The following is a 24,332-nucleotide window of genomic DNA, read 5'->3' as shown; positions in this document are numbered from 1 at the left end:
AGATACCACCCCATTGATAATGAAGATGAAATTACAGAAACCAGTGTTGGAGGCGATACAAATAGAGTGGTGCTAAGAAGTAAGTTGCTTTGAGCGCAGATGATGCAAGAACATGCAAATCCAGAAGTGGACGCATTTTCTAATTTTGATCTCTTTGCTATTCTTAGATTTGCTGCCAAACACAGAGTATCTGGTGAGAGTGGTGTGTGTTTACGAGCAGAGAGAGAGCTCACCTGCTGTCGGTATCAAGAAAACAGGTGACTTGAGATTCTAAAAAATAAACTCTCAGTGTTTTTTGTATCCTGTTTAAGGCATAAGCATAATGGACATGTTTTCTCTTATTATCTCCATTCGTCCTTTGTTGTATTCAGCTCTGGATTCCCCAGTTGGCCTGCGTTTCTCTGAAATCATGACAAACTCCTTCACCATCCACTGGCAACCTCCCCAAAGCAGAATCACTGGATACCGAGTTCGCTATCAGATGGTTACTGGTGGAAGAGCCAAGGATGAGAGGTTGCCACCTTCAAGAAACCACTTTACGATGACTGGTCTCACTCCGGACACTGACTACTTGGTCAGCATCTATGCTGTGAGCGGACTACAAGAGAGCCTCCCGCTCAGTGGGACACAGAAAACAAGTATGGATCCAGGATGTATTTTATTATATTTTAAGTGGTCACATTGCCACAAAGATGTTAATAGTGGTATTTTACTGTTTGTCCAGTTTCTGATGCTCCAACTGACCTGGAAGTGCTTGACTCCACCCCGACAAGTATCACCGTTCGTTGGGCTGCACCACCAGTCACAGTGCGCTACTACAGGATTACTCACGGAGAGTCAGGTGACCATTAATTGATAAAAAATTAAAAAAAAAGCATATTTTAACTAATTTTGTAGCAGAAATGCTGATTGGGGTCTCACACTTGGAATAAAGTTAGAAAAACTAAGAGTTCAGACCTAACTTTGAATAGGGCTCTAAAGAGTTATCTTTTCTCATGAACTGATGGAAGCAGGCCAGTATTTAGGCAGCAAATATGTAACCTACTTATTTTGCTGTAAAAATTTAGTTAGATTTATTAGTGAGAGAAGTCTATAAAAATAAAAGCACTTACTGGTGTTAAACATTTCTACTTTTTTTAACGTAACCCTGTCAGTTTTCATTATAATTCACAGCAGTTTTGAACAGCAGTTCAAAATGTTTTAAACAAATGAGAGAACAGACCTAAAAAGTGATCTAATCAGGAAAAGTGAACATCTCTGATTAGTCTTTCCTTTTTTATATGCTTGACAAAAAGGTCTGAAGATAAAATTGCATATTTTAAAAAAAATTGTCTTAACACTTCCGCTGCTTTCCTCAGGTGGTCACACTAAGGAGTTTACTGTGCCTGGCACCAAGTCAACTGCTACAATCAGCAATTTAAGGCCTGGTACTGATTACACTATCACAGTCTATGCTGTGACAGGCAGAGGAGACAGTCCCGCTTCCAGCATTCCCATCTACGTTACACACAGGACTGGTACGCGCACACATCAGACACACTGACATGAGTGGCAATTAAGCCTTTTGTGGTCGAGGCCCTGCCTTTCTTTCTTCAACTCTTTCTTTTCCTTTATTAGGCGTGGACTCTCCCTCTGAAATGGAGGTGACAAATGTGAATGACAACAGCATCACAGTGAGATGGAGTCCGGCTCAGGGTCCGATCAAGGGTTACAGGGTGACTGGGGCCCCTAGAAATGGACAAGGGGTGTCATTCACTGAAGTGGTGGCTCCAGGTATAGTGTTTCAACTCACCTTTTCACTGCCTACCAAATGTATTTACAACAATATTCTGTGTTCGCCTATTGCTTAAAATCATAACAAAATACACAAACCTGACAAAATATGGAAAACGTCCAGAAATACCCTTGTATGGCATGTGCTATTTCAGCATGAGTTGAGATTTAATTGCTACATTTTGGCTTTCTTCTTCAGATCAAACCGAGTTCACTTTCTCAGGCCTGATGCCGACTGCAGAATACATTTTTAGCGTGAATGCCCTCGGTCAAAATGGCGAGAGCTCTCCTTTGGTGGTGAATGCTGTGACAAGTAAGTCTGTTGCTCCAGAGAGAAGTGAGAACCGTTACTTACCCTGCACAAACAGGGAAGAATAAAACCCCAAATCTGACCTTTTTAGATGTGGACCGTCCCAAGGACCTTACCTTCTCAGACGTTGACTCCACTTCCTTGCGGATCACCTGGGATAGTCCAGAGGGATTTGTCACATCTTACCGTGTCTTGTACTCAAGTTCGGAGGAAGGAGAGAGAGAGTTGTATCCATCTCCAAGAGGAGATGCTGAGTCGGCCATTATCAGTGGACTGCAGCCGGGAACCGAATATACAGTGAAGGTCATTGCCATGCATGATGGTACAACCAGTACTCCTCTGATCGGTACACAAGCTACAGGTAGGGAATTTTTACAAATACTTGATTCGGCATTGCAGTTCTTGGTTTACCTTTTTCTTTTAAAGCTTGTGGCTCATGAAACAGATATCATTATTTCTTTCTGACTCTTTTTCTTTATAATTCCTTCTAGCCATCTCTCCTCCCACCGACCTCCAGTTCTCTGATGTTGGCCCAACGTCTTTTACCATGCGCTGGACTGCGCCCGGTCAGGGAAATCTGATTACCGGTCTTCCGGGCCTCACTGGATATCGTGTTGTAGTAAACCCGAAGAAGAAGAGTGGACCCACCAAAGAGATCAACCTGGCCCCAGATACCACGCAGGCCCACATCCCTGGACTCATGGTGAGTGTGACTGAAATCCACTGTAAGTCACTTGAAATGTATGTAGGATCTGCCATGGATACAATGATTAACTATAGTGAGCTAGCTGATAAAAATGTTCAATCACTTTGTTTGTATGGCACCAATGCACAACAAATATCATTCAAGGTACTTTACAAAATAAATGTTTCTAATGTGAAGTGTTTCATCTTTTTCAACTTGCATGCACAATAACTAACGAAATGGAGATCTGCACATTTAGTTGTTATTGTGACAAAACAGATTCATAAGCAAATCTGTCTCAGTCTCTACTGCAATTTATTTTGTTCATTTATCTCTTACTAGATTGCAACAACCTATGAAGTCTATGTCTATGCCTTGAAGAACTCTCTCACCAGCAGACCAGTTCAAGGAGAGGTCACCACTCTGGAAAGTTAGTCTGTAGTTTTGACATTTTGAAAGACTGACAGTTTTTGGTGTAATATTATACAAAGTAACGCTTTATTCTTTTACTCGCTCTCGTGAAGATATCAGCCCGCCTCGACGTGTGCGTATATCCGAAGTTAAAGATTCCTCCATCACCCTCACTTGGAGGACAAAGGTCGACACCATCTCTGGGTTCTTGATCGAAGCCACGCCCACCACCGCTTCTCCAAGCAACGTTCCCATTCAGATGACAATCGGGCCTGACTCACGCACATACGTGCTCACAGGTAAACAAGTTTCTCAAATCACAAGAATTGAAAAAACTTCTAGTTTTAGACTTGCATAGATACACTAACTTGTTTATGTCCACTTGTAGGACTGGAGCCTGGCACCACCTACAAGGTCAACCTCTATACACTGAAGGGCAATGGACGAAGCATACCTTTTACACTTACTGCCACCACAGGTAATACATCATCTGTTTTCAGAAACAGATGTATTACACTAAGGAAATATTCAGAAGTTGATTTTTCTTTTTTTATTATGACTCCACAGTTAATTTTTTTTTTGTTGCTGTAAAAAGTCAATCATTATTAATTAAATTCAATTTTATCAGTTTTGTTCATTTGTTTTGGTAGAGTTGTTGAGAAACTTGGAAATTTGAATGCAGAGATGGAAGCATGGTAGAAATCTCCAGTTTGCTATGCTTACATAAGAGGCTGTCAGGTTTGTTGTCTAGCGTTGGCTGCCTGGAAAGCATTATTTATTTATGTACAGCTTTAAAAATAACTCCACATGACTTTACCTGGTAAATAAAGACAAAAACATGCAGCTTAAAGTTTGAAGATGGTGGTTTACAGATCATTGTTTACAGGAACATTTAGGATTACGCCAAAGCCCTTTCAATTATTCTACTTTTATTCTTACCACTCTGTCAGCAGTCTCTTTTCAACAGTGTACCATGAAAGCAAAGCTAAGATAGGGGTTGAAGTTTGAATTATGCAGTTGAGGATGTCTGCAATGCAAACAGTTTGTCCTCCGCAACATTTCCAGGACTGAACTAACCAGCATTTCAGTCCTTTCATCTTCAGTCTTACTGATCTGTCTGCTGTCTATTTTGGATTCTGATTCTTAGTGTGTGAATTCTGTATTTGTGAAACTTTGTAAAAATAAAACATCAGCTATTTTATTACATCTTTAGTTAGCTATTTTTTTTTTACTTTCTACTAATCCTGACTTTTCAACAAAATCGAAATTATTTTGTTTGTGACCTTAAAAGATCGTAGTTTTATAGCATAGAGAGTGTAGAAATCTTAGGTGTAGTTTATTTTGTTGCAGTAGCAGGAACATGACATTGATAAGTGATTAATTGTCAGCTGTTTATCTAGAAATGCTGTTAAAATTGATGAGAGAACAAGTTTTTCTGAGTAATATTTTGTTTGTTTGATTTATAGCTCAACCAACAGTCATTCCTCCCACCAACATTCGCTTTACCACACTGAATCCTACCAGCATCTCCTTCATGTGGGAGCCGTCAGCCAGTCCGAGGATCACCGGCTATTATGTCACTTATGAGGAGGCTGGGGGTTTGCCTCGCGAGCTGACTCCTAGACCTCACGCAGACAGGCGCTTCACCACCATCGACGGTGAGTGGGCTAATGAAAAAGGCTAAATACAAATTCTATAAATATTTCACTAAATTTGGCAAATGTTGAAATAAAACTTTTAATTATGTGCTTTGATTTGTTCTTAGGTCTTAAACCAGGAACGGAGTATGTCATTAAGATTGTGGCACTGCAGAACTCTTTGAGAAGCACACCGCTTGTGGGCAAGGCCAGAACCCGTAAGTGCAACATAGCTCAAAACTTATATATATATTTTTTGTTTTTACCGCTTTTTTAGATTTTGCAAGATGGTAGCTTTTCTGTTGTGCATGTAACATAATTGTTATTAGTAAATATAGATTGAAAATCATAAATAAAACATTATAATAAACATAACTTAATGGTGTCTTGACTTATATTTATAGTTTAACCTAGTGCAGAGGTTCCCAAACTGTGGGGCACGCCCCCTAGGGGGGGGGGCCGTGCCATTGCAGAGGGGGCGCGGGAAGCCGTCCGGATGAAAAAACAAAACAAAACATGAACGCTGTATGCGCTCGGTTTTTACCTTAGAATGGCCAACTCTCTGTTATTCCTATGTCAATTTGATACAGTAGGGGCTTCCGCACTTCCCATATCTGTGTCCTCTGTTACTTTTATCAGCAGTTAAAACTGTTTAATCCGTTGTTAACATGTGGTAGCCTGTTTTTCCGAGCCGCCTTTAAACGCAACGTGAGCGCCACGACGCTCCATTGGGTTTACACCTGTGAGGCAGTGAAGGAGATCTGCTGCTGCTGTGCAGAGCTACGCAGGTGTGTTAGGATCATGGCAGCAAACCAGCAAAACGCAAAGAACTTTTCACAGTTTTTCCCCCAAACTAACCGACTGAGTTGAGTAAAGCTGTTGGATGCAGGTAATATTAGCTAAATGATGACGAGCTGGCTAATATCAATACAGAACCTTAAGCTTAACAAGTAGCCTGTAGGCTACCAATGTTGTCATCTATGTCCGTACATTTATTTTGTCCCCCAAAAAGTCGGACCTCCCCTGCCCCCTCACACACGTCCCAGACAGCTATTTGTAATCCATAGGGGAGGCGGGGGGGGGAGCAGAAAACGTTTGGGAACCACTGACCTAGTGTGTTTTTTTATCGAGTCGGTGTTGCCCTCTAGTGGTTCAGAATAACTTAAATAACTACACTGAGTATGTTAATCTTTTTGGTGATTTCTGCCACGTAATCACACAAACAAGTGGTGTTTAAACAAATAAAATAGAATATTTTTTCCAGCTAACATTTTGTAAACTATTCAAAATGTATTTAAGCAACTAGTCGGTTTTAAATTGTATTTTCAAAAGGCAATGAAATTCCAGATTGTCCCGACTAAAATGACAACACGATAAACTGGTGACTTTAGCAAGAAGAAAAAAAAAATGAAAACTGTACTAGAATAATGTGGATTCCTTTTTTTTTTTTTTAATGAAAAAGACAGATTATATCTTGCTTGTATTTTTTAAAAGCTTAGTTGCTCTATTTTAACTGGCGCAGTTTAGGCCAGAATTATTTTTTGGCCTAAAGTCTATAAAAATAAAAGCACTTACTGGTGTTAAACCAGTAAGTGCTGGTTTAAAGTATTTCCTTCTTACATTTATGTGTCTCTTTGTAAAATCAGAGCCAGCTGCAGACTATTCCACTGTTCATCAGATGTTGGTACCTGAGCTGCCTCAACTTCCCCATCGGCCCAGCACCGACATCCTGGATGTTCCAGAGACCTTGAACGAAAAGATGTGAGGCATAAAAAAAAAAAAAACTTTATGAAAATGATTTGATCATATATCTGGGATTGTTTTAAAACACATTTAGCACACTTTTTGTTCTCATTTGCATGTATTTCCCTTTTTTTCAGTTTTGACTCTAACTATGTCCATCTGGCTGGCACAAGTGGTCAGAACCAACCGGGCCAGCAGGGGCAGCACATTTATACAGAGTATCAGAACTTGGGCCCAAATGTTGGACTTCCTAGTCCCTACGGTGGACCCAAGGAAGGCCAGAGACCCACACTCAGAGAGCCCCTGATTTATATTCCTGTAGCTGGTCCTGATGGAAACAGAGTACCCCTGGTCAAGGTGTGTAAAATTTGTATTATGTTCCTAATCTGAACATAATCTGAACAGTTCTGGTCTGGACAACAGACCAGAACTGTTTGTCTTGGTTCTTAGTCAACCAAGACTAAGAATTTATCATTTTTCTTTAAAGTTTTTTACTTATTTTCAGGTGCATACATTCATTGTTGCATTCTTCAGGCACAGTTTCTTTTTAACAAAGCTTACGGTGCTGGGCAACCTTTAATGCAGAGGTTTGGGCCCCTTCATAGCTATAGAGATTCACTGATCAGATTATAGTGTCCACTTTACAAGTTTGGATTTTCAAAACACTTTGACCTTTTGTTTTAGAAAATTTTAATGTTGTTTTACTATTTTAAATTGCCAAGTTTACATAAGTTTACATTTTAATAGCCTTTAGCATTTTCTAAGAGCAATTGGTTATCTAATCTGAACTCCCTGTACTTCACTTCTAATATGCAAAATATAAGATTTGCTCATGGTAATGACTATTATTGTCATGTGCAATCATGTGTATTTTCTTCTAATATTTAGAAATGGATTGTGACCAGAACTGTTTGTCTTCTGTTCATTAATGAGTTAACTTTGCCTTCATGCCCTATTTTGGAACCTGTAGGTGAGCGACACCCCACTGCCGGGTCTCGCTTTCGGCTTCCCTGACAACGAAACAGAGCTGCCCCAAGAAGCAAAGACAATCACAACCATTTCTTGGCAACCTGTCCCTGAAACCACAGAGTACGAGGTGTCCTGCAGCCCAATTACAGACCTGGAGGAAGGAGGCATTCAGGTATTCATGGACATTTATTTTTCATATTAATATACATGAAAGCTAAAGTAGTGATCACAGCTAAGAGTCCTTCTTGTTTGATACTCAGATGCGCCTGCCAGGCACCTCCAACAGCGCCACCCTGATTGGACTGACGTCTGGAGCCTCCTATAATGTTGTCGTAGAGGCTGTGAAGGATGGAGACAGACAGACAGTTCTGGAGGAAGTTGTCACTGTTGGCAATGCAGGTAGAGAATGTTTTTCTAAATTCTGTGTTAACATTTCATCTAATTTTTTAACAAGACTGCATGAATTCACTTTTTTTTTTTTATTCCTCTTGAAGTTCCAGATGACATTCCTGTTACCTCCAATGGAGACGTGTGCTACGACACGTTCACACACACGTACCACCAGGTGGGCTCTGAGTGGGAGCGCATGTCCGAGACGGGCTTCAAGCTGTGGTGCCGGTGCCTGGGGCTCGGCAGCGGTCACTTTAGGTGTGATTCATCCAGTGAGTGGCTTACTAACCCCTCTCTGCAGTGCTTTGCAAACACTTAATAACTCACTGCGGCATTTTTACACAAAAGGAATTTATTAAAGTAGTATTGCTCAGCGAACTGAGATTAAATGCTGGCAATAAACATGAAATACTATCCTCAGTATAAATTCCTTAGCTGTGAATTAAATGCCATAGAAGGTGGCAGAGGAATGCTTTATGTGCTGCAGATATTCATGCGTGGGCACCAATTGGTTTGTGTTTTGAACAGATTTTAGAGGTTTGAGTGCGCCCGAAGGCTGCCCATGCCAAACCCTCTGCTCTGTCTAAGCATCAGAACTCAGTTACTTGTATTGTCCATAACAGTTAACATCTAACATGACAATACCAGGAACTGGGATCGTCTGCCGATTTACGGGTCAGAATCACTGGATTTGGTACTTCACTCTGGGAATAACAAAAACGTTTATTCTAAACATAATTAGACAACTTCACTGAGAGTTTTATGTTTGTTTAATATAAATAAATTCACTCTTTAAAGAGAGTCTTCTCACGTGTATTGAACTTTTTCTTTCATGACAACTTTATCTACCTCTTCACTCCAACTCTATCCTCTCCTTCTTTCTTTACTAAATCTCTCTGCCTTTGTTTGCCCCCGCTCCCTTTCACAGAGTGGTGCCATGACAACGGCAATAATTACCGCATTGGAGAAAAGTGGGATCGTCGTGCTGAGAACGGTCATATGATGAGCTGCACCTGTCTGGGCAACGGCAAAGGAGAGTTCAAATGCGAACCACGTACGTACTCAGAATTTTAACTCTGTAAATCTCAAATTATTATATACTCCCGCTTTATTATCGTGTAAATTGTTTTTCGTTGATCTTTATTACTCTGCTTTATTTTCCAGATGAGTCCACTTGCTATGATGATGGAAAAATGTACCAAGTTGGGAACCAGTGGCAGAAGGAATACATGGGTGCCATCTGTACTTGTACCTGCTATGGAGGACAGCAGGTGAGATGAGGCTGCAATGCCTTAATCCTGGTGGTAATGCAAAAGTTTTGAGCCTTGTTATTATGCAACAGATTTATCCCCGCTCAATATTCATATTCACCAATCAGTTTGATACAAAACATGTAAGTAATGTATGACTTTTTAGAGTTTTACAAAAAAAGAAAACATTTTTTTCAATCAGGTGCTGATTGAAATATTGTTTTTTTTCGTGTGATAAACAGTTTGGGTCAAAGATCTGTGATCCAGAAAAGGGGAAATCATTAAAGCAACCAGTGACTCAGCATTTTTAAAGTGTCTGGGTCTTCCAGTTTTTGCATCATGGCTGCTTTTTAGACACCCCTCCTTCCATGTTATTTTAATAACAGTGTAATGTCCGTCTAAAGTTCGTAAAAAATAAAATAGAGATGCTATGAATGATTCAGGATTGCTTGTAAGAAAACAAAATTGTAAAAAAAAAAAAAAAAGTTTAGAAAATTACATTTTTAGAAAGATATGATCAGTCCTTATTTCTGGAAGGAGGAGAGTTGAAGTTACTTGGCACAGAGTTTTTCAAAAACGTTCAAAAATGTCAAATGTTCAAAAGAATGGAGAAGCTTGGTTTTCTGTTATCTGCTGAAGGGTCATATGGCAGAATATATATAGAGTTGATATGCTTCAAAAAGTACACATTTTTAACCAAATTCTTAATGCATTTGTGCTTCCTCAAACATTGTTTTTAAAAGCCTTACTGATGCTTGAAATCCCTAACCAGTAGTGTTCTTCCCTCTGTAACAGTACAGTGTCCACAACACACAAGAGTATTGTTCTTAGCAACCTCTTAGCAATTACAGTGTACATTTTGATTGGAAAATTGAATTTTCAAATTTTTCATAGCACTCTTTAATCTTGCCTCTGTAAGTGCATAATTTAGTATTGTCTAAAAAAACTCTTAAAAGAAACTGTATGAACTTTTGTTTGATTGTTTGTGTCTGCTGGACTTTGTTTGGTCTGGGTGCACAAAAAGGCACCAGCTGGTCATAACATTTATATATTTAATGGTCAGAAAGCTTTTATTTTTGTGTTGACTGTGTTATTTAACTCCTCGTAAAGGGCTGGCGATGTGAGAACTGCAGAAGGCCTGGAGGACAAACCAATGTGGAGGCTGAGGTCTTGCAGCCCGGTGGCTTAGATGCCTTCCAGCGCTACCGGGAAAATGCTCTACGTAAACTGGTCAGTGGATGTTTTTGCTCTTAGAAAGGTTATTGAGTTTATCTATGAAACTCTGTTTTGTTGTACTGAACTGAGCATCAGGAATTCATTTTGTGACGATTGATGAACTTTTTTGTTATGGATGGTTTGAGCATTTTGTAGATGCTTAGTGCAAAAAAAAAAAAAAAGAAATGCCAGCTGGAAAAGGTTGGCATTCTGTACCTTTTAAAAATGTGTTTGTGATTCTATTAATCCCAGATAGCAATAAAACCCATTTTCTTGTTGTTTTCTTTCAGAACATCCAGTGTCCGATTGAATGTTTAAATCCAGAGCTGCTAGCAGATGCTCAAAGCCCCTTAGAGTAGAAAAGGAGTGGGGAGAAAGGAGGAATCGTGAAGTGAAACCCATTAAAATGTCATCACTTCAAGAAGGAAGCTTCCTCCTGCTGCATCAAGAAACAACATTTCCATCACATTTGTGCCTTAAGGATTTTCACCGCACCTACATTTTGTGCCTTAAAGAACTCTGTGCCTTATCAAAGATCTGGAGTGATTTGATTCTCTATAATTTCCAGCAAAAAGTGGAGAATTTTTAACACTTAACACACAAATCTCTCACAGCACAAATACTCCTGCAACGTCACCTTAAACTCGCATTCACAAAACATACTGCGCTGCACACAGAAACAAGGGGTTTTGGAGTAATTCTAAAAATATACAAAAATTGTTTTAAAATTGTTTTAACAATTTACATCTTGCCTTTTTTTGTGCCACTGAAACAAATTAATTCAATGTTCAAAAAATATTTTACAAAAACTTGCATTTTTCAAATGTCGAAATATTTCCAAATCAGAAATATTTTTTTTATGAAAAGAAATTGCAAAGCCATGCAGTATTTTATTGTTTCTTAAATCTACTTTCAGGTGTTCTGTCTTTCTGTGGTCAGTGTGCTGCTTTCTGTTTGGCAGTTTAGGAATTCATTTGCCGACTCTGCTTTTTAAATGAAAAGAAAAAATGAACTAAACAAACCTTCCTTTAAAAAATAAGCACTGTTACTTTTGGTGTGGTATTGTATTTACCAGTCGTTTTTACTGTGTACATTTTTTTTAATTCGTCAGATGTGGATATCATCTGTAGCCGACTAAGTATTTTCTTAAAATAAGGAAATAGATAACCTTTTTTAAAAAAAATTAAAACTCAAAGCTCACTGACCAAAACTGTTGATAAATTTGCAAACAAAATCTGTTTAAATTACATGTTTGTATTTTTAAAGTCTTTACTTCTATTTATCCCTTTCTACTTAGGCATTTTGCTCAGTGCTATTTTTGGGGTGTAAACTTTATTTTTATTTACCGTTTTTGGTTTTTCTTTTGTTTTGTTAATAATATTGTTGCCAGACTCTGAACTACTGTGGACCGAACCTTTTTAATAAATCCAAAAGAAAATAATGTGGTTGTCATTTTCTCTTTAGAATAGTATTACATGCTGCAGAATACAGATAGATACAGTGTATGTGGTGTGATTATGCTATATTAATGTAGTCTTAATCAGTTTGTTTAAACTATCGCATTTTTTACCAATTCATTATCTGAAGGATGCATTCTTTACGTGTCTTATAGTATTAAAGTTTATTACATGTAAAGAAGCAAGGAGCTTTTGCATATATATTAAAGTTAAGATTAATTTTTCAACCAAATTAATACATAATTTGGAGCTCTAATATATTTCTCGCCATTCATGCCCTGAGCAAGATGGCGTCATATTTTAGCAGACAGGTTTTCAGAATAAAACAAGCACCTTGAAATATGTTTTAAAAACAAAAAAAGATTATTTCGGACTTGAGAAAGATGTTTCTTTCTCCCATTTTTGATTTTTATAGTGACATAATCCTGAATGTTAATACAAACATCTATTCCATTGTTAGTATTTATCATATAAGACGACACAACCGTAGGTTTTGTAAATAAAGGACGTAAAATACTTTCGGAAAATTTACATTAGTCACGCAACATAATTTATTTTGTAGTTGTTTATCCACTTACTGCCACTGTGTCAAAGATTCTTGTCACTTATTCTGAAAGGATGACACGGAAGTTGTTTTTAAGCCGTTTCCTAGGGGAGGAACCGTGTTTCAGATTAAGTTTTGAGAAAAGTAGCTTCTGAACACGCAACAATGGCGGATGTTTCTATTGACAGTTTAATCCTGAAGCTGCACGATGTGAACGCAGTAAAGTTCGGAGAGTACAAGCTAAAGAGCGGCTTGCTGACACCGATTTATATCGACCTGAGGGTTCTGGTTTCCCACCCTGCTCTGATGAACCAGGTAAGCACGTGTAAAGTCCTTCCCGCTAAACAACGCACGCTTGGGTTGAAACTATCAAAATATGGCATAAACTCCAGAAAACTTCGCCTGGCTTTTGTTTCCAGGGTAAAAACCTACAAAATAATCTAAATTAATCTTTGTTGGTATTGGTTCATCTACACGACTGCGACAAAGTCCTCTTAATGGATTGATTTTCAGCAAATCACTGGCTTTATCGAAATTTTCTAGACTTTAAGGATTTGTGAAACTGCTTATCAGTGGTGACTTGACCCCGTTTGGATTGATCTGGTTCAGAAGCAGAAAGCAATGTTACCTTTGCAAATGCATGAAATAATCTGCGGTTCTGCAATGATTTTTGAAAGCTGTTCTTTGTAAACTACATTGCAGCAACTTTTTCATCGATCTGATAGGCTCAACATGATGCATCTTCTCTGTAAGGGCAGTAAACATGGAGAAATGTTAAAATGTAGGTGGAACTATTGCTAAAAATATACATTTTTGAATTAGAGATGCATTTGAACTGCATGAATGAAATATTGAATTACAGAAGAAGCTGCAGTAACTGTATTAAAGATCCTCTATGTCATGGTGTTTGTTTGAAAGAAAGTATATAAATAAAGAAAAAGCTGCAATAATTTATAGGTGGAAAGATGGAAAGAAGTGCAGTTAACTAAATACCCAGGTGACCCACAGTACCAAGGCTCAAAGGCCATGACCACTACCGTTTAGTCTCGAAAAAGATTGTAAACTCGCTATCCCTGGTAAACAAAGTGCAGATCAAAGAGGGGACAAGGTTATAATTAGAAGAAAAACAGACTCTAAACATTTATATCTGCAATTAAAACGTCCCAGTTTCCCTGGTTTTTGCAAGGACTTGTGTAAATGACTTGAAGGCATGAGAGGGGATCGATCTTACACCTATGACTGCACCTTTTCCACATGGCTTGTCTTGTGTTTGTGGAGGAAGGAAACTTATAGCTACATTTCAGCAATTGTTAAAACAATGTGGGACCTTTCTATGTGGATCGGAGAACTGAGGAAGCAGCTTTAGTGAAGGCCACCAAACACCTTTCGTTTTGCTTTTCTTCGCAGGTTTCGAGCGTCATCTACCAGCGAGCGCAGGAAGAGAACCTTCAGTTTAACTCGGTGTGTGGGGTTCCGTACACGGCCCTGCCTCTGGCCACAATTATCTGCTCAAGACACGAACTGCCCATGCTCATCAGGCGGAAAGAGGCCAAGGACTATGGTGAGCCTATCTCAATTTATCAAGCTCTCAAAACACAGAGTCAGGCTAGTTTCTAATCAGAAATGCACTATTCTTGGTGAGTTTTCTTACATAGCAAGGCCCAGCTAGCGGTCACTTTGTCCCCTACATGTTTCTTATCTAACCTTCCTGTAGGAACTAAGAAGATGGTGGAGGGGTCATTTTGTGAGGGGGATACGTGTTTAATCATTGAGGACACAGTGACCAGCGGCAGCAGCATCCTGGAGACGGCAGAGGTTCTCCATAAAGAGGGGCTGAAGGTGAACACTCACTGACGTTTAGACACTTTTTCAAATAAATTCTTCTAAACGGCGTGATGTTCATGGGATGTCTCTGTTCTACATGTTCAAGGTGACAGATGCCATTGTGTTGATGGACAGGGAGCAAGGTGGGGTGGACATGTTAGCATCTCGGGGAATTCGGCTCCTGCCCATCATCTCCATGTTTAAGCTGCTGGATGTGCTGCTTGCAGCTGAACGCATCGATGCCCCGACAGCCCAGAGTGTCCGCAAGTTCATCCTGGACAACAACACTTTCAGGTGCTGAAAGTGTTTTTTGTGTTTCTGCTGGGTGGCTGTCAGGACTGATAAAGTCATACTTTTGGGCCTTAAAAAATCATAAATATACCTAGTTTTCTGGTTCTCAATTTATGCTTAATTAACTTAATTAATTAATAATTGATCAATTATTATTTATTTAATTAATTAATAATTTAATTATTATTAATAATTATTCATCCTTTTTCTTTTTGAGATACGTGCTGGCAACATTAAGTCTCTTCTGTGATTTGTTGTTCTCTATTTTGGGTTTGTTAAAACAATATATTTCTTTTGCAAAACCTTTGAAAATACAGTAATTTTTTTTCTTCCACTTCCCAAGTACGCTCTATTTTGTGTTGGTCTATCACATAAAATCCCCCCTAAATACAATGAAGCTAGTGGTTGCCTTGTTGCAAGATATAAAAATCAAAAATACTTCTGTAAGTCGCACTGAGTTAGCTTCATGTTTATTGTGCGTCTTTCAGGCCTAAGAAGACAAACGGCAGTGATGCTCCAGCTCCCAAGAGGCCGTGTGTGGAACCAAACCGAATTTTGAGCTATGCAGACAGAGCAGAGCTGCCAAGTACGTAATATCTCTCTATTAAATCAAATGGCTTGCTCATTTGGTATGCTAACATCAGTTGGTTTGCAGAAATTCACCCCCTGGCATCTACACTGCTCAAGATCATGGAGGAGAAGGAGTCCAACCTTTGCGTCTCCGCTGACGTGACGAGCAGCAAGGAGCTGCTCCAGCTCGCCGAGTCTCTCGGTCCAAAGATCTGCATGTTGAAGACTCACTGTGACATCCTGAAGGTAGAAGAGAAGCACTTTTTTGCTTAAAGAACTTTGTTGAATCACTTAAACTCATGTTTTTTTGTGAACCATCAGGATTTCACAGAAGAGTTCAGCCAGAAACTCCAAGCTGTGGCTGAAGAACACAACTTTCTCATCTTTGAAGACCGCAAGTTTGCTGACATTGGAAATACAGTCAAGCATCAGTATGACGGTGAGCTCATGTTAGACAGTTCTTCCTTTCTTCGAAAGAGCAACCAGATGTATAAAATATCTTCACAGTTGAGCTGAATTGGTGTTTGTTCTCTCCAGGAGGTGTGTTCCGGATCTCGTCTTGGTCCCACATCGTCAACGCCCACGCTGTGCCGGGGCCCGGGGTCGTGAAGGGCTTGAGCGCTGTGGGGAAGCCTCTGGGCCGAGGCTGTTTGCTCATTGCACAGATGAGCTCCCAAGGCTCTCTGGCTACTGGTGAATACACACAAGCTGTGGTAAGCACCTCTCTGCTGAGGTCTTCTAATCACAATACATGGTGCTTCAGGGTTTACTGCAGCTTTGTTTCTTCTCTCTCCAGGTGAAGATGGCAGAGGAAAACTCAGACTTTGTTATTGGATTCATCTGTGCCTCTAAGATGACTGAAAAACCAGAATTTCTCCACATGACTCCAGGTGTGCAGATAAAGGCTGGAGGTAAACTTCACTTCATGTCAGTTTGTCGATTCTTTGTTGTGGGAAACTGCCAGGATCTGAATTTCTTTGTTCAACAGGTGCCATGATTTAGGTGTTCTGGTGTGTAGAGATGTATGACTGATAGCATTGTTTTTCACACTTCTTTTGTTTAATAGTTTATACAATTATATCATCATAAAACCGTAATTGCTGGTAATTTAAAATGTCTTTTTAGTCTTTTTTTATTATTATTTCAAAGATTTAATGACACTTTTCCAACACAAGGTGGTGCTGTTGCTTTAGAAATTATTTGTTGAACCTCTCATTCATCTCTCTTTCTTATTCACAACTTTCCTGATCTCTGTGGTTTTTTTTTTGTCACACAGGGGATTTGATGGGCCAACAGTACACAACCCCAGAGGACGTAATCTACAACAAAGGCTCAGATGTCATCATTGTGGGACGAGGTATTTTGGAAGCGTCTGATAGGCTCGAAGCTGCCGAGTCGTATAGAAAGTCGGGCTGGGATGCCTACAAGAGGAGATCGGGTCAGAGCGACCAGTAAGATCTCAGGCGTTTCATCATTACGTTGAACTACAACTAACTGTCTGTATAGGTGGGCAGCAAACATTCAGGGGACATTTCAACCAACACGTATTGGTAACACATGGGTTACATCTCATTTTTTACATGAAACATACCTATCTAAAGAAAGTTGTTTTGTTTTTTTTGTTTTTATTTTAATCAGTGATTTCATATAAGTGATATGAAATATGTATCACCCTTCAATTTTCAGTTTTCTGAAAGATCCTGAAGGCTTTGTTGCTAAAGCAGGAATGCAAAAGTGTAGAGATGACAGATCAGGCTCAGTTTTAATGTGCTGTAGCCTCTACAGAGGGAGATGGAGGTAATCATCTTGAATCCATCTAAATTTAATAAATAATCAGTTTATTGTATGCATCAAACTAAACATCCCTCAGTAGAGCGCATTGCTGTGCATTCTGCCAGTTGATGTGTTTATATTCTGAAATTGGTGGGAGTTCTTAGTTCTGATGCATTTAATCACTAGGAAAAATTTTAGATTTTATCTTTTTTCGTATTTGATCAGCTGATCAAAATACCTCTTTTTCCCTCACCGTCCTTTGATATGATTTCCTGTTGCTCCAACAAGATTTACCCTGATTTACTACAAATAATCACTGGTGACTATGATTATACATATGTTGATTTGATTTCATGGCATTTTAAAACACAGTATCTTTGCTGCAGTATTTTTTCTAACTCAAACTCATAAAGTATTAGATGAAATTGGAACTTGGCCACCTTTGTGTTTGATCAAAAACGTAAGCTCTTTTGTTTTCATGGTTAGTATCAGAAATTTCTAAGAACACTCCTAAAAATGTGAGCAACTTTTACAGTGTGAGGCCTACTTAATAATTGTATTTTCAATCTAAAAGTGTTTTAGAACAGCTTTACGACATCGAATTGCTGTTGACTGAAGAGCCGAAGTGAACAGAACCTGATTTATTGCTGCATTGAGGACCAATGTTTGCCATCCATTCCTCGTAATACAATGTAAAATTAGGCAGCCCATGAGTTACGACCTGATTTGATGGGTGTTTGAACTACGACACATTAAGTCACCGAAACTGCTTGTAAAATGAGACAGAAATTGAGTTTTGTATTGTAGCTGCTTCTGTACAGGGCCAGTGTTGTCCTGCGGGCTTTACTTGATAAAATGTTATTTTTACAGTACTGGTGTTAGGTCTTTGTATTTCATGGAAACAAGAGTTTGATACATACAGGAAATGTATGCAATTTGCTTTAAGAGCTTTCCAAAGCTAGGAAACTATTAAAAACAAACTGTATTACAAAATAAATAAATGTTGATTTCCACAAATTACCAGAGAGGCTTTTGACATTCTGTTCTTTTTTTTGTTTGTTTTTTTCTTAGAACCTAGTGAGACAATTTTCTGTCTGGTCAGCACTGAAAACTACATTTTTTAAGGCCTTGATTACAAGAACATGTAGCCACAATTGGTATGTGTAATCTGTTGTTGTTATGTTCAAAAATGTTAACTTTTAATTGTAATTAAATGCAATTCCTGATTTCAGTTAATACACATTAATTACTTAAGTTAGAAGGTTTAAACCCTGTGACAAATGTTTTTATGTTGTTTTTAATGTAATGTGCGAAAAAGCTTGTCAATGTTAAAATGTAATTTCTCCACGCTTTAGTTTGCTTTAGATTGGCAAAATCTTGAGTTGGAAGACAAGTATATGAAAACTTTAAAAGAACTTTCTAAACTGTAGGTTTTATATCTACATACTTTTTAAATGAGTGATTTGCTGCCGATTATAAGTAAATTCAGTTTTTCATAGCATTTTAACATCTTTTATTTTGCATTTCACATTTGCATATAATAAGCCTCGTGGAGACACTTATGCATTTTAGAGTACTAAATCATGTTCAGATACTGATGTTTAAACTACTTTTTTATCTCTGCAATCAAAAATGGATTAATTGCAATTAACTACTATCCTTGTTTTACTCTTTAGCTAATCTAATGCGAACATAAATGTAGAATAAGCAATAAGTAACCCACTTTGACTGAAATTACCTAATTGAGATGCTTCTAACCATCTAAAAGTTTCAGGCATTTTTCTAAGGAAAGTTTTCTGCACTCCTCACTTTAAGAGGAGTTTTTTGTTTGTTTGTTTTTTTTTTCAAATGCATCCTGTTACAAGTCACCACCCAGCATCTCTAAAGGATAAGTATACGAGTTTATTCTCATGATGTTATCCTCACATAGTTTTTTTCCCCCAATATCTGTTCCTGTAATTTAAACTGTGAATTACCCATTAGTATAAAATCTAATTTTAAAAATACCCTGGGGGTATGTTTACGCTCTAATTCAATGCATTTATCCTACTATGTACAACCCCTTAACCCATACATTAGAGGAGTGACCTGCCAATTTGCAGCAGACATGAAGATCTCTTATTGACTAGCTGTCTGGGTAGTGTGATGTGTGATCTTCTGTTGTGGAAGGATTATCTGTAGCCAGTCGTGCATTTTGACATCAGTGATACGGCTCCCTGCTCTAGGTACCCTTCAGTCTTGGGGTGTAAAAAAGAGAAGATTTTATAAGTTGCATCTTGACTGAGTACACTGGTAAAAACCATCACAAAGTGTTCAATGCTTTCCCTCACAGAGTCTGGACCTTGTCTATTGAGAACGATTGCTTGCTGGAGACGTAGATTCTATTGAAGTTTTAAGTGCTTGCGTCTGATTTTACCCAAATGCTGTTGTTGACCGTGATGGATGTAATGCGCCAGCTTGATGAAGCTGTGTGCACTGAAAACATGCCCTTGTGGATAAGGGCTACAAGATCTTTGCATAAAATAAAATGTTTTCTACATTCTTCTTCCAACTTTAATTGATCAATATTTGGAATCGTGGCCAACACAGATCGAATGGTTTAATTTACTTCTTCTGCTGCCTTTGCCAAACCATAGCCATGGACAAACTACAATTCTAAAACAGTGCAGAAACTCAATGTCAATTGTTCAGAACTTCTCTTTCTTTTCAGTGATTGACACGTTTGAAATTCAACTGGAGAAATCAAGTTCAATGGGAGAAATCCTAGACACAGCACTGAGGGGAGATGGGAATTGAGCACAGCTGCTTAGGAAGGCGATGGTTATGACTGAGTTTTCTGTTGCTTATTTCCTTGTCCAGTCCAGTAAGCCAATGGGGACTGAACACCACCACCCTTTAGGATCATTAAGATGGTTTTATTTTTGGTCTTTCTACTTTCTATGATCAGAAAGTTCAGACCTTGGAATTGTAATTCTGCCAAGTCTTTTTCTTACTGGAGAATTACGAACTCTGTACTTAACAGCACAAAGTGTGACCTGTGACCCATTCTGGGTTTATTTATGATCTCGTGGATAAGTTGTTGAACTCTTGGATAACTTCTTGTAGGCCAGCCACTTTGGTGAATGTTCATATTTTCTTCATTTGTGGATAATGGCTATCAGTGTGGGTTGCCAGCCAAAGACCCTAAAGCCTTAGAAATGTATTTATAACTGTTTCCAGTCTAAGAGTTGATAATTAATTTGTGATGTTTAGCTTTAAATTATAATATGTGTTGACTTTTACTTTTCTTCATGACAGACAGGTTTTGCTTAACTGATAGATTTTTTCCCCCCTTTTTTTTCGGTCCAACAGTAATGAGGACAGCACAGGAAGTGAAACTGACAAAAGAAATGTTCTTAAACACAGTTTATGTATGATTTAACAAGGTGAGCAATTTTATTTTCCACATAATGCCAGGACTTTTCAGACTCCCCCACATAAAATCAATAACTTTGTACCTCTGGTTGGATTTCTGAATTTGTGACCCATGTGAACTAAAATCCATCCCAATCTACACAACCATAAGTCAACCTTCCTTCAAAAAGCGGTGGAACAAAGTGAGCCGTCAGCTCCACGCAGGCATTTGCAAGGCAAAGTGTATGAAAATAATCCCAGAACAGAAGCGGTGTAGCACGGCTTGAGCTTGTCGTCAGGTAGCTACGTTACAATGAGGCTTTTTACAGTTCAGTGCAGGCGCAGAGGTCACACATGTCGTTGCCTGGCACACCGGAGCAGGAAGAGGAGGAGGGCGCGCGCTTTGGAATAATTCATTTTGGTCGCGCATGTTTTACGCACACACACACACGCGTGCCCCTCCCTCTTTATGTCAATATTGGATCAGAGCAACGCACCGTGCGACAGGTGTCTGCGCCCAGAGGATCCACTAACAGGGGAGGAGAATGGAGGACGGAGGGGTGAGGGGGGAGCGTGGGGAAGTATAAAAGGTGCATACCTGTCACAAAACGCACACATTCAATGCGTGGGAAAGGTGGGGACCAAGCTTGCACATTTCCCTTCCTTTATTGCTTTACTTCTTCTAAAGGTAGGCCGTAAGTTCATGCAGAGCATCAATTCTTTCATTAGTTTCTAGGTGCTATTCGATATTGTTCCTAATTTATTTTACTTTTTAAAACCTTTCCCCCTTTCAGACAGTGGAGAAGAGAAACGCCAGCTGCTATGTTCCAGAGCAGCATCACGCCGCACCATTTGTGACTTTTCCTCACTTTTCTCTGTATTTGCTTCACGTTGAGCCTCACGTACAATACCTGAAGATGAAGTTTTGTTCGTTCGGCTCGCGTTACGCAGGTACGGGTGGGCATCTGGAAAAGGCACGAAGTTTGACTTTTGGACTTGGACTGCGCAAATGAGATGAATGCTGCTCAAAACTCTTCTTCCAGTCATTTTGTCGCATATACGAAACTGATAAGAAGCACCAGTATGACTCATAAAGTTCTATAAAAACCGAAAAAAAAATTCATAAAGAGTAAAGTTAGAGCCAGTATTTCATCTGAGATCTCCATGATAATAATTCTTTTAGTAACTGCCACCAGGTGTGTTGCAGCCTTTATTTCACCAAGCAGGTACATTGTCTTATTTGCATACAGCTGGCAGCAGTTACTGCTCTAAAGGAAGCAGCTCAGACTAACTCATTGTTTCCACAGTTTTTAGATGAAAGAAAGCAGCTAAGACTAATGTTGTTTCCAAAGTTTGAAGAGTATAGTTTTTTTCCAGTAAAGTTTTTGTAGGTACCGTCAGAGCAACTTTTATTGTGGTCTTATATGAAGAAGTAAAAGATTCAAATGTAAGATTGTAAACTTATGTCTCGTATATGTACATTGAATTCTATTTGAACTGGAAACCAGTACAAAAAAAAAGAGAAAAAAATACAGACCAGCGATCAGTCCCACCTGTGCTGAAGAGGCTGACATTTACCAGGACATGGGGGTGATAATCTCTTGATCTCCCTCCTTTGGTGTGCTTTTGATAATCATTTTCCCATTGGCAAATTCATGGAGCATGTTTTTTGTTTTTTTTTCCACTGTGGTCAGCTCATCACTAATCATTTTCTGCGTAACAAAGCGAGACCTCAGGCAGGCCAGAGAGGTGGCCTTAATAGGAGGTTATGTTAATCATTAACTAAACATTAACTGCACACACACACACACACACACACACACACACACACACACACACACACACACACACACACACACACACACACACACACACACACACACACACAGATCTGATACAAGCCATCTGTCACCAGGATGCTATGCTGAAGTATTCAACCATTGCTGCTCCTTTGCCATTCATTAATATGTTTTTCTATATTCAGCATAATGCAAACAGTTTTAGTTGTTTGATAATAAATTACAAACAAAAAAAAGTTTCTTAACATAATGTTTTGTACACAAAAGCTACCTATAACTGGATATGATACTAAATATTTACCACACATATCCATCTAAAAATACTTCAAAAAATGTAATACTCGAAAGTGACCTTACGGTTTGTCAAAAAAACTGACATCAAGCCATCTCTACCAGTTTGTCTTCTTCTATTTTATGCATATTATCACCTTAATTTTGTCTTCATGTCTCCTTTAAATCCCCATCATCATTTACTGTTCCAGAAAACTCCTATAGCCTCACCTTATCATTAGAAAGCCTGACCTCGCCTGCATGTCAGGCTGTAGCTGAGAGCCTCCTTGCCTCTGCTTGATTCTCCAGTCAATATTTGCTTAAAGCCTGTGGAAGGTAGATGGCTTACACTCCTTAGTATCCTGGTTACTTTGCTTCCATTTTAAAACGACTGTCCCAACTGGTCCTTACCTTTGCTACACCCCTCCTTCCAGCTCCCAGTGTTAGCCTGCAGAAGTCATTTGTTTAAGACTCAAGGTGCAGACTGACCCACTGAAAATACAGCTGTTATCCAAAATAGACTATTTTTTTGTATTAAAGTTGTAAGATATTTATTTAGTGCCATACAAACGTAACTAAAGTGCCCTCCTTCAATAGTTTTCATATTTTTCACTTTATAGCGACAACCTTAAGTGTGTTTTATTCAGATTTATGTGACAGAGCAGCACAATGTAAAGCATAATTGTGATATAGAAAGAAAACAACATCATGGTTTCAGAAGCTTTGAAAAATACCAACCTGAAAAGTGTGGCATGCATTTGTTTTCAGCCATGGTGAGAAGGTACTTTCACTTACAGCTGCTGCTCTTTTACACTTCCAGATTTTCACATCCAGTAACTAATATTTTTGTCCAATCTTCTTTGCAAAATAAGTCAAGATTGGAAGGAGAAAAGGATTTTGTAAAGTTCCACTAAATAATGACCTTCCTGTTGTTATTGTTCCATAAAGGTCAGATTTGTAGCATGCACAACAATTAGCTGTTCAACAATTAGTTGGGAGATTAACTCCCATCTGAGTTGTTCTCTCAGGTGGGAGATTCACAGCTCTCCTACCTGAGCTGTGGATTTCTCCAGATCCTCCAAAGATACAATATGACTCTTTGCTACTTCTCTAATGAATGGTCCCCTTGTTTGGCCTGTTAGCTTATATGGCTATGTTTTGACCATCTATGCTACACATTTCTGGATGTTCGCTTGAATAATGCTCTATGAGACACTTAAAGCTGTGAATAGTGATTTATAAGCCCCACTGTAGCACTTCATGCAATTTTATATCTGAATTATCAGATGTGCTCCTTATGATGATTTTTTTTCACCAATCTTTTCTAACAAACTAGTGAGATCTTCAGAAATAGTGGTAGTTAGATTAAAACAAATTACACACAAGAAGACTATTTACTGTGTAGGTGACTTAGGAAGGCAATTCATTGCACTGAATTTTACTCAGGAGTAACAGAATAAAGGAAGTGGAGTACACATATACATCAGACTTTACAGATTCTTATTTATTTATAGTTTATCACATAAAATAACAATAAAATACATTAACGTTTTTGACTGTAACGTGGTGAAAAATGAAAAGTACGAGTTTGAATTTCATTGCAAGGCTTTCTAAGTTCGCTGTTAGAAAAATACATTATGTATACCTTTACCAGTTTTATGTTACTGGTCTTTCTGTTTGATATTTTCTACAACTTCCAAAATCTTTATTTTGCATTTAGTTTCTGTTACTCTTCAGAAGGTCTGCCTTTATTTTAACACTGGAATTACCCTATAAACTGGCAATTTACAAAATTCAGCTAACACACGTCTGCCTCTGACAGTTGAATTGTCTCATTTCATTACGTCTACCACTGTCTTCAGTGACCCTTTAAACTCTGCTCTGCTGGGCCAAACTAAGACATTAGCAGCACTTGTATCTCTGCAGCATCAGCATGATTGCATTTGTGGTGCCTGTCCATCTCTGTTGTACTATCTGTTTATGGTAGAGAGGAGTGAGTGCTACCCAGAGGCTGTTAGTTCATTTGTG

General features: G+C 38.7%; 2 protein-coding genes across 2 annotated transcripts in view; both read left to right on the top strand.

Annotated features, from left to right (window-relative positions):
- fn1a (fibronectin 1a) overlaps nucleotides 1–11,824 on the top strand; it is a 33,321-nt gene extending 21,497 nt beyond the window's left edge. Inside the window, exons 27-49 of the mRNA XM_014986007.2 lie at nucleotides 3–79; nucleotides 168–257; nucleotides 372–638; nucleotides 725–841; nucleotides 1,359–1,517; nucleotides 1,618–1,773; nucleotides 1,973–2,086; nucleotides 2,175–2,444; nucleotides 2,575–2,786; nucleotides 3,111–3,198; nucleotides 3,293–3,478; nucleotides 3,568–3,657; nucleotides 4,646–4,837; nucleotides 4,945–5,034; nucleotides 6,463–6,577; nucleotides 6,697–6,916; nucleotides 7,530–7,700; nucleotides 7,789–7,927; nucleotides 8,023–8,190; nucleotides 8,847–8,972; nucleotides 9,083–9,189; nucleotides 10,279–10,398; nucleotides 10,674–11,824. Of these exons, the coding sequence (XP_014841493.2) occupies nucleotides 3–79; nucleotides 168–257; nucleotides 372–638; nucleotides 725–841; nucleotides 1,359–1,517; nucleotides 1,618–1,773; nucleotides 1,973–2,086; nucleotides 2,175–2,444; nucleotides 2,575–2,786; nucleotides 3,111–3,198; nucleotides 3,293–3,478; nucleotides 3,568–3,657; nucleotides 4,646–4,837; nucleotides 4,945–5,034; nucleotides 6,463–6,577; nucleotides 6,697–6,916; nucleotides 7,530–7,700; nucleotides 7,789–7,927; nucleotides 8,023–8,190; nucleotides 8,847–8,972; nucleotides 9,083–9,189; nucleotides 10,279–10,398; nucleotides 10,674–10,742 (3,343 nt within the window). The 3' untranslated portion in view covers nucleotides 10,743–11,824. The remainder of the gene's footprint in view (nucleotides 1–2; nucleotides 80–167; nucleotides 258–371; nucleotides 639–724; nucleotides 842–1,358; nucleotides 1,518–1,617; nucleotides 1,774–1,972; nucleotides 2,087–2,174; nucleotides 2,445–2,574; nucleotides 2,787–3,110; nucleotides 3,199–3,292; nucleotides 3,479–3,567; nucleotides 3,658–4,645; nucleotides 4,838–4,944; nucleotides 5,035–6,462; nucleotides 6,578–6,696; nucleotides 6,917–7,529; nucleotides 7,701–7,788; nucleotides 7,928–8,022; nucleotides 8,191–8,846; nucleotides 8,973–9,082; nucleotides 9,190–10,278; nucleotides 10,399–10,673) is intronic.
- A 625-nt stretch (nucleotides 11,825–12,449) lies between these two features.
- On the top strand, nucleotides 12,450–17,862 carry umps (uridine monophosphate synthetase). The gene is made up of 10 exons (XM_014986008.2): nucleotides 12,450–12,699; nucleotides 13,792–13,945; nucleotides 14,099–14,223; nucleotides 14,315–14,502; nucleotides 14,988–15,085; nucleotides 15,155–15,315; nucleotides 15,391–15,508; nucleotides 15,607–15,782; nucleotides 15,866–15,980; nucleotides 16,346–17,862. The coding sequence occupies exons 1-10, from the start codon at nucleotides 12,550–12,552 to the stop codon at nucleotides 16,522–16,524; spliced, it is 1,464 nt and encodes a 487-aa protein (XP_014841494.2). The 5' UTR covers nucleotides 12,450–12,549; the 3' UTR covers nucleotides 16,525–17,862.
- The last annotated feature ends 6,470 nt before the right edge of the window (nucleotides 17,863–24,332 follow it).

The sequence above is a fragment of the Poecilia mexicana genome, unplaced genomic scaffold (genome assembly GCF_051168715.1).
Source record: "Poecilia mexicana isolate PSO_F unplaced genomic scaffold, ASM5116871v1 scaffold_2, whole genome shotgun sequence".
NCBI lineage: Eukaryota > Metazoa > Chordata > Actinopteri > Cyprinodontiformes > Poeciliidae > Poecilia > Poecilia mexicana.
This window is presented reverse-complemented; position numbering and strand designations above follow the sequence as displayed.

What these genes read in the sequence shown, in the direction of transcription:
- umps (XM_014986008.2), top strand. Translation starts at nt 12,550, where the DNA reads ATGGCGGATGTTTCTATTGACAGTTTAATCCTGAAGCTGCACGATGTG. An exon ending in GAAAGAGGCCAAGGACTATG is followed by an intron (nt 13,946 to 14,098) that starts GTGAGCCTATCT and finishes ACCTTCCTGTAG; the next exon opens with GAACTAAGAAGATGGTGGAG. An exon ending in GTGAATACACACAAGCTGTG is followed by an intron (nt 15,783 to 15,865) that starts GTAAGCACCTCT and finishes TTCTCTCTCCAG; the next exon opens with GTGAAGATGGCAGAGGAAAA.